Consider the following 9,103-nt stretch of genomic DNA (forward strand, 5'->3'; position numbering starts at 1 on the left):
TTTGTGTGTATTCCTAAATGTGCAGTTACTGTGCAATCATCCCTTTATTCATTCTTTTTTTTACCTCGTGTAGTGTACCTATTGAAGTGTCCATGATGTGTACCTACACATATCATATAAAGCAGTTAATGTGACGTCAGTGCCTCCTCAGTCATCAACCTCAACACACGTTACTGGTCATACATTATCTATCTATCATCTATCTATCTATCTATCTATCTATGCATCTATGCATCTATCTATCTATGCATCTATCTATCTATCTATCTATCTATCTATCTATCTATCTATCTATCTATGCATCTATGCATCTATCTATCCATCTATCTATCCATCTATCCATCTATATATATATATATATATATATATATATATATATATATATATATATATATATATATATATATATACATGAAAACATTGTTTGGCCTCTGGAACAAATCTTTTATTGTCACAGGTCTCTTCCTGTCAATCGACAACATCGTAGATTCCCTTACTGGTTTGGTCATTGTACTTTTGCAATTAAAAAAAAAAAAATTTAGATTGGTCATTTTTTAAACAAGTTTTATAAAAATAAATTACATGGGGGACAGTACAGCCTGTTACATAGCATGGCATTTTTTTCCACAGCAGTTACATGTCTATCTTCCTCAGAATCAAGTCAACAAGCATAAGACTCTCCATGACTGCAACGGATCCAGTGCTACGCTTGCATACAGTACTTGCTTAGTTCAAATTGCATTCACTTGTATCTTATGTCTTCGTCATTTACTTTAACTTTTTCATGTACTTGACACACGTTTCATTATGTAACATAAACTGTGGATTATACAAGAATTCATACCCATTCAACATGATCACATTTTATCACATTAGAATGCTAAAAATACTTTAAATCTCAAGTGTAATTGTTAAGTGGAAGGACATGATTTTCAACAGTAGTGAGTGGCCTGGACCAGTAAGGGCTTTTTTGCTTGCTTAAACATTAGAAGCACTGTAAATTCTAACACTTGTTTGATTGTTTATTCCCAACAGTCTATCCAATTCAGTCAGTGTGTTTCTTGTGCTGTATGTGACTGTGACACTATGCCATGTCAATGTAATCTGCCCAGAGTCTTCAGAATCATATTGTAACAGTACTACTGTAATAAATATGTGACCCTAGTGAGGATAAATTCTAAAAAATTAAATTGTGATCAGTTTCAAATATGATTTCACAAATTTGCTAGAATTTGCATTGGATGACTTGTGCATTTCTCCATCCTCTGATTGGTTGGACCAAAATTTGTTACAGCCAACTTACTTTTTTTTTTCTGAGGAGCAGCACTATTTCACTTTGAAAAACTTATTTATCCAAGTTAGACGCAGACCCCCAATTATACAAGTTAGGTCGGTGCAGTCCATTGTGCAGTTGCCAAGATTGTATGCATGAACCAATGAAGTTTACTCGAACGAAAGGTGAAACATCTACAGCATACAGAGCAGTCCGGTTGTGATAAGTCAATGCCCTGAGAATATTTTACAGAAACAAACCACTGGTCAGCTGTTGCCTCTAAAGGAAAAGAACAACAAATAAAAACCCATCAAACTCCCTGTGTGTTTAAGGTCTATTAGGTCAACCAACAAAGTCTATTCCTGACCAAAAGAAGAAAGAATGAAACTATTTCTTCCAGGTGACAGTCCATTCTTTCTTCTGGTAAATTACATGTATATCAGTGATGGGAAAATGAAGCCTCAAAGTTACTTTCTTGGTATTTTTATACTTTTGGCTTGAATGAAGGTATTTAAGAAATGGCAAGTCGGTGTACTTTCAGCCCAATGTTGAAAAGAGGGTGTCATCTAGAGGAGTAAAAAAAATTAACTGGTTCATGAATGAAATTTGGCACTTCTTTTTCCCATCATGATCATAGAAAACGATACTCTATGGGTCTTGTGGAGGGAGGGCAGTCAAAATGCTCTAAAATTGCTGACAAAGTGGAGTTGATTTCTCTGAAAGCAGCTGGCAGTGAAAGTTCATATCACAGCAGTTTTAGCACTGAATCGCGGTTTTCAATTTCATTTGACGATTCCAGGAGCTCCGTTTGGACTTTTACTTTCAAGGAGTTGACTTGAAGTCTGATTGCCACTCGAATGTACTTTGCAGCTTTGAAACAGAGAACATCAGCCTTGGAAGGCGTGGATCTCCTCTTCACTGAAGCCTTGCTGCTTCAGCAACCTGACAGAGGAATGGGGGAAATCTAGTTTATCTTGTGCACAGTATGCCTGTTTAACCTTTAGCCTTGTCAAAATAACCCACAACGACATCCAAATAACTTTTTCAAGTGTTACATACCTGACTGTCTGCTCTGTGAAGAGAGTGGGGCCACATACACAAACATAGCACTTTGACCCTTCTGGCCTTGCGAGAACATCCTTGATTATTGCGTCATCCACATGGCCTTTTTTGCCAGTCCAACTTTCACACGGCTCCGAGAGGATGTGCTCCACCTGGAATCTGACAGAGTCACATGAACATAAATACACTGATAATTGTAATTGTTTGTGTTATCTTGTTGGTGTGGAATTGTAGTTGCTGCTTGACCTACACGACAAGGCTCTAAAAGAATTGTTTTATACCTTTGGACTGTCAATAACAACTGGGAAAGTCTAAGAAAAGGTTTTAACACATTGATTACCTTTCATCATTAGCAGTTAGCTCATCCAGTTCCCTTCGCCACAGGATGTCCTCTTCTCGTCGGTTAAAAAAAAGCAACTGGATTTTCCTGGAGAGGTACACATATAGTTGTGGTCAGACGATTTCATATCTTCATCAAAAACAATGTGTTTGCACTTTTGAACTATTCTTTTTACAGTGTGGCATAATTATAAGTAGTATGATTTTTAAAAACAAAAATTGAGCGTACAAGTTTATTTGGGATTTTCCCCATCCCACTGGACTAACGTTGTACCCACAGGCTCGAAAACATATAGTGAGCATATTAGTGTGGCATTTGCAAATTTACCTCTCTGCAGATTTAACAGATGTTCTATTTTGTGCAAGAAAAAAAAATAAAAATTAAAATGCTCTTTTTGTGCTCAGGCCTAAGCCACGTTTAATATAAAAATACTACCATTTAATACTTGCACTTTCACCTATGTATATAAAAACGTATGTGAAAAAAATCATTCAAACCAGTGTTAAATTACTGCATATCAGTATATTTTCTCAGCCCATTTAATTTAATGTAATCCTTTCTTGAAATAAACAATTGATAATTCAAGGATTAACACATTGATGGATAATTTTATTTTAAACAGACCTGATAGTGCTGATCTCCTGTAGGGCCACTCGAACGAGACGACACATTGGAGTAAAGCCTGTGCCTGCTGCTAAAAGGTAAAGCACTGTGGTATCACGAAGGGGGCGGAGACTGAAGGTACCCTCTGGACCGCTGACAGATACATGGTCACCTAAAAAGTTATGGTAAACAAAGTAACAATGAGCATTACTAAAACTGTCGGAAGGATAAAAGCTGAATTAAATAATCACTTACAGTAGTGAAAAGGCAAAGACTTACCTACGTGTAAGCTGTTGAGATGTTGAGTCAGTGCTCCATCCGGATAAACCTTAATCATGAGGTAGAGGTCTGTTTTTTCTGAGGAGGTATTGGGACCAATTGAAAGAACCTGGTCAATTGGGGTGTATGGTCGCACTACCTCTGCATCTGTATGAGGCACATAAAACACAAGTTAAAGCTTAAATTGGGAAAAAATGCATCAATTGACTATGTTTCTGTTCATCCCTCACATAACCTTTGTTTTCCTTAAAAAAAAAAATCCTGCTAAGATCAGTAACATCGTTAAAGATGACCATTCAATTCTGAAAATATAATCACAGAGATAGGCTAAGGTCTAACCAACAGTAACTAATTCTTACACACAAGTTTACTCTTTCAAATATATGGGGTGGTACCTTGAATTAGGGATTTGAGGTAGACGTGTTTGCCAACAGGCACATGCATGACAGTCCCACGTGGAAGTTGTAATTGAAACACATTCGTGTTATGGTTCACCTCAGTCTTCGACACCAACACACAATCCCGAAAGAAAGGGGCTGCAAAAAAAAAATTTCATTTCCAGCGTTAGCTCATGTGATTAGAAAAATAGGAACAAACATTAAATTTGTCAAAAAGTTTAACCTGGTTTTATTTAACCATAACCTTTCCCTTCATGTGGTCTGTAGGACTTTTTTTTTTTTTTTTTTATCTTGCCACTCTACATCATAGTCCAGAAGAGCGAACACAGGAGCCTTTGGCCACGAACCAAATGAGCATAAGGTAATAATAATGTTGCATTTTTTCTACGAATTTGAAGCTCACCTCTGTCTTTTTTGCTTAAAACTGTATTGTGGAATTCCAGAGGCTGACCAAAACTTGACCATTTTCCTTCTGCCTGCTTGCGGATGGTCACCTGGATCTTTCCCACGGAGAGGGCAGTGTGAACTGGTGACAAATAAACAGTACATTCAAAGACAAATTAAGAGTAAGCCATATGCACCTTCTGAAATTGTTTTGTAGAAAGGTATCACACTGATTTTTGTTGTGGGCAACATTATATGTAGTGACGGTTTCCGCTAGAGGGCCATCAAGACCATGCAAATCTTTAATCCCCTCATATTGTTGTAGATAAACAGTAAATAGTTTGTGCACCAATTGTTCAATTTACTGTAAAAAAAATAAAAAAAAATAAACTTAGCATATCTTACCAGCAACGTCTCCGTCAACATTTTCTGAAAGACCTAAAACAACATAGAATGAACAGGATTTCACAACACGATAGGACAATGAGGATATTTTTAGACTAAAAGAAAGCTGTAATATGTAAAGACTTTGGAGGGCTAATTATTTTAAACTTTCCCAGGCCAGAACTGCATTTGTAATGCTGACATTTTCTACAACCAACTGAAACAGATAAATTGCATTATTGCTAGAAAAAAAGTACAATCAATCTGCCATAACTACTTACGTAAATGTACCATGTAAGACATTTTCCCAAGCAGTACTTCTACTCGTAGTACGCCATCCTCAAGATCAACAACGGTGCACCCAGAAATGGGGATCTAAGGGGAATATTACAATATTGTGTTAGGAGGAAGAAAAAAAAAATACAAGATGTGTTGTTGTTGTTTTTTTTTTTAAGGGTAACCTCCTAGCAGGAAAAAAAGTGAGGGGAAACTGAACAATCATTTATTAACAAGTTGTCAAGTTCTGTTTCATTTGGTCATCATTTCATCAGTAAATATACAGTACATTTTTTACTGGTCAAAAAAGTAGATTCATAATCCTGTTGTTGTTGTTCACCTACGACAGAGGCATAGAGAGCAGATGAGACGTTACCTTTCTTTGGGTATAGATAACCAGATGAACTGTTGTTGCTGTTTGGAACCAGTCATATCTGTACAAATGACACGGAGATGAGACAGCAGTTGGAAAAAAAACTGCTGATATGGTTGATTTTTTTTTTCATGCGTTCTCATACCGAGGTCGAGAGTCTTTGACAGGCAGAGGAGACACTTGGTTAGAGGGTGTGAAGACAGCTTGTGGTGGTGGGATCATTGCTGAGGAGAAAATGATGGTGATGGAGGGTATTGTGAAAAATAACACAGATCAAATGTGCATAAAAATCTGCTTATTAGTGTTAATTACTTTTGTCAGGTATTTTGATGTATTGCAATTCTGTACTGGAACACAACAGGGGTGTGCTCTGATGCACAGACATTTGATGTTGCAATTTGAATATTGCTTTCTTTTGCGGTTTCTGATGGGTAATGATTTTGATACCCAGTACCGTAGCCATTTTCTCTCAGTTTTGCCAGAAAAGCGACTCAATTAGTTAGTTAGCCCACATATTGATTCAAACAAAAAAATCCTTAGTTCTGTCATTCATTCTAATAGCCAAATGATGAAACCAAAATTACAGTGAGGTTGTTTCAACTAATGGGGAAGTTGCATATTAGTTTCCTGAACCCTTCAATACCCTAAGAAAAAAAAGTATTCTGTCTTAAAGTAGAAGTCAATCCCCTGGAAAAAAAAAAAGTATCTTAAAGTAGAAGTCAAGTTGATTTATTTTCTTTTTTTCTTCACGTGACTGAACTCAACAGTTTACCTATGATGTTTAATGTATGTAGTACAGTAATACAGTATATTTAGTAATATTTATTAATTAAAGGATAGGTTGAACAACAGATGGAATTATTTGGAGTTATGTCATAGCATGGTAAAATCCATACTGCACAAACTTTTTATGGATCAAACTTTGAAAAATTTGAAAATAGATTTTTATAACTCTCCCCAATACTGTATTGAAAATACCTTTAATTGCCGTGGTAGGTTTCATAGCCATCCTGCCCACCAGACACTCTTTCAACATGGACTCATAGTTTACCCACCGATGGACCTGTGAGCAAACAGTGATGAGTCTCATCAGCATCAGTTCAAAATGATCACTCTGACTCGACCCTCCAAGTGCCAACCATTTAACACACTTTGAGGTACAACGAGTAAATATGTCCATGTATACTTGCGTACATGAAGTGCCATGCATTAAGACTGTCTCACACCTGGTCAAAAAGGTCAGTGCCATCTATGCCTGCTGCTTTCATCAGCTCATCTTCTCCTCCAGGGTGGTAGTCCATATAAGAGGTAACATTATATACCATACCTACAAACATAAGACATTAATTCCGGTATCAATGGTGTCAGTTGATAGTCAATGATATCAGATATTAAGGGTCAATAGTACACAAAATAGCGTGTGTGTTTTTCGGATTTATTTTTCTATTAAAAGTTTTGAAAAAGTTGTCAATGTGACTCTTCTATGTCTGACATTGTCTGCGGTCACAATCTTAACATTTAGGTTAAGATTGTTGACGTCTCTCGTGAAGTTAGGGGATGCTTACCTCGTATACAAGTCCAGCAGTCATTCCTGGTGTTGTGTTTCTGCAATTCTTCGTGAGTAACTTCAATCAGACGTCCCCTCAACCCGGTTAGATCTTTTCCACTTTTGGAGAACCGGATCCAGTCCATAAGACTGTGGCCTGGTTTTAAGGCGACCTAGAATTTAGGAAGTATATATATATATTTGCAAATGTGTACGATCAAGAAGTTACATTAATTGTATCTTTCTTACCTTGTTCCTCCCAGACTGGCCGGGCCGAGCTACCCGCTGCTGGGAACTCGGCGCAGGGAACGACTGAGTTGGAATGTTCAACATATTGCGAATGCCTCGCAAGCACCTCGACTTTCGGAGATCTACTTGAAGAAACTGTTGTTACCTCGCTCAGTATCGAGACAACGTTCAACCTTGATGCGAGGCAAATGTGTGCCTTGCAAAACTGCCTCCCTTCTGACACATCTGTCTGTCAACACTATTGAGAAATGCAACTGAGCTACAATCCTATGCTAAGATAGGTAACACGCTCAGATGCTCAAAATATGATGCGCGTTAATAACAGAATTACGCAACTACCCATGTAATGCTCGACATGCAAAATCTGCCGAATAACCACTATGAGATTTTACTACAACTACATTCTTCGACGCATGATGTTACGAAATCCCCGCAGTATTCGTCATCAACGTGCGACGGAACTTGGTTTGTTTACTTTTTCATTTCTTTATTCGAACCCCCTTTGCGACTCCCACCAAGAGACTAGTGTTGGCTCGTGAGTGAACGATTTGTTCAAAAGAACGAATTTGTTTTTTTTTTTCAGTGAACGAGAGGAAGTGATTCGTTCGTTTTTCTGTTCATATGACTTCAACCAAGTAGGTGTCGGTAATGCGCATTGACGCTGGTGCCACCTCGCCGTAAAACAAAACGAAGAAGAAAATGACAGCCACAAGGGTTGCAACTCTACTAACGCTGTCTGTCATGCAAATAGAGAAAACTTGTACTGTGGCGTGTGTCAGTATTTGTCACCTTTTTAAACCAAAGTTTTGTAAAAGTATATAACTTACCATGAAAGACACCGATCACCAATGTGCTAAAAAATGAACCTTGGCCATCTGACTCGCTTTCACTATCATCATCATCATCGTCGTCATCCTCTGAATCTTTGCGCTTTTCATTAGACATTTAACACGCGTAGTAGCCTTACTGTCTCTGTATACTATATTTTTCATTTACAATGAAGCAGTGAAGCAACCGAAGGCTGTCATTGAAACGCTAATCTGTTAAAAGGATTACTGTAATTTCAAAATAAAAAAAAATAAAAAACTCCACTTGTTCTTCGTTTCATGATTTTAATTCCATTCGTGATTGTATTGTCTGTCTTTTTATTAGGAGGCCTGATATATTTATAAAAGATAGATAGATGGAGTGACGTCTCTGAAAGCAATGCTATTGTTTATGTAGTATTAAAATCGCCCAGCAGAGGGTCTCAGCGCTACATTTCACGTTAATAAGGCCGCTCGCCTCTGTTGACATTTTGATTTATTTCTAAATGTAAGGAATCTCTCTTTACGTTACTGCGTAAACGTGGTAACGTGGAAACACACTGAACAATACACTTTTAATGAGTTAGAGTCACACTCAACATAATAAAAAGGAGAACAATTCTTAGTCTTAGTCTTATTCCTCCTTCCTGTTATTCATAAAAACGGCTTTCAGTTTCTATCTAAAATGCATTTTTAAGATTAAACACTTAAACTAGACTTTTCATATATAAATATTATATATATATATATATATATATATATTTCTTCTGCCCACTGTAGTGGCATTATAATGGCAATATAGTTAATTGGATAAGTGGTACTAATAAATCAAAAATACCAAACATCACTGGTGATGATAACAAATAAATATATATATCGCCTCATTGTAGTGTGACCATGCCATAGAATCACATTTGTCAAAATCTCTCTGTCCACCCCCAGAGATCCACCACATACTGTAATTCCGCCCCTGACTCTGGCCTGTGAAGCCCTTTGAGACCCTTTCTGTAATTCTGAGCTATAAATGTAGCTTTTCAATTTTACTGGATTTTTGTTGAAAATCAGACTCAATGATATCATGTGGCAAATTGAATCATCATCCCACTCAGCTCCCTTGTCCAATGCTGTAA

General features: G+C 37.1%; 1 protein-coding gene across 1 annotated transcript; it reads right to left on the reverse strand.

The window, feature by feature from the left end:
• Window positions 1-547: 547 nt before the first annotated feature.
• Window positions 548-7,714, reverse strand: LOC133161174 (cytochrome b5 reductase 4). Its single transcript, XM_061289453.1, has 15 exons — window positions 7,168-7,714; window positions 6,938-7,091; window positions 6,599-6,699; window positions 6,351-6,435; window positions 5,518-5,596; window positions 5,376-5,433; window positions 5,005-5,098; window positions 4,745-4,777; window positions 4,359-4,481; window positions 3,953-4,093; window positions 3,558-3,704; window positions 3,300-3,450; window positions 2,676-2,762; window positions 2,333-2,494; window positions 548-2,215 (listed from the first exon to the last, which is right to left on the reverse strand). The coding sequence occupies exons 1-15, from the start codon at window positions 7,249-7,251 to the stop codon at window positions 2,161-2,163; spliced, it is 1,554 nt and encodes a 517-aa protein (XP_061145437.1). The 5' UTR covers window positions 7,252-7,714; the 3' UTR covers window positions 548-2,160.
• Window positions 7,715-9,103: the final 1,389 nt, after the last annotated feature.

Source organism: Syngnathus typhle, linkage group LG10 (assembly GCF_033458585.1).
Source record: "Syngnathus typhle isolate RoL2023-S1 ecotype Sweden linkage group LG10, RoL_Styp_1.0, whole genome shotgun sequence".
NCBI classification, from domain to species: domain Eukaryota; kingdom Metazoa; phylum Chordata; class Actinopteri; order Syngnathiformes; family Syngnathidae; genus Syngnathus; species Syngnathus typhle.

Coding starts and splice junctions, on each gene's coding strand:
- LOC133161174 (XM_061289453.1), bottom strand. CDS start 7,251: ATGTTGAACATTCCAACTCAGTCGTTCCCTGCGCCGAGTTCCCAGCAG. Junction 6,436..6,598: donor GCACTGACCTTTTTGACCAG/GTGTGAGACAGT, acceptor GTTTGCTCACAG/GTCCATCGGTGGGTAAACTA. Junction 2,763..3,299: donor CAGGAGATCAGCACTATCAG/GTCTGTTTAAAA, acceptor GTACCTCTCCAG/GAAAATCCAGTTGCTTTTTT.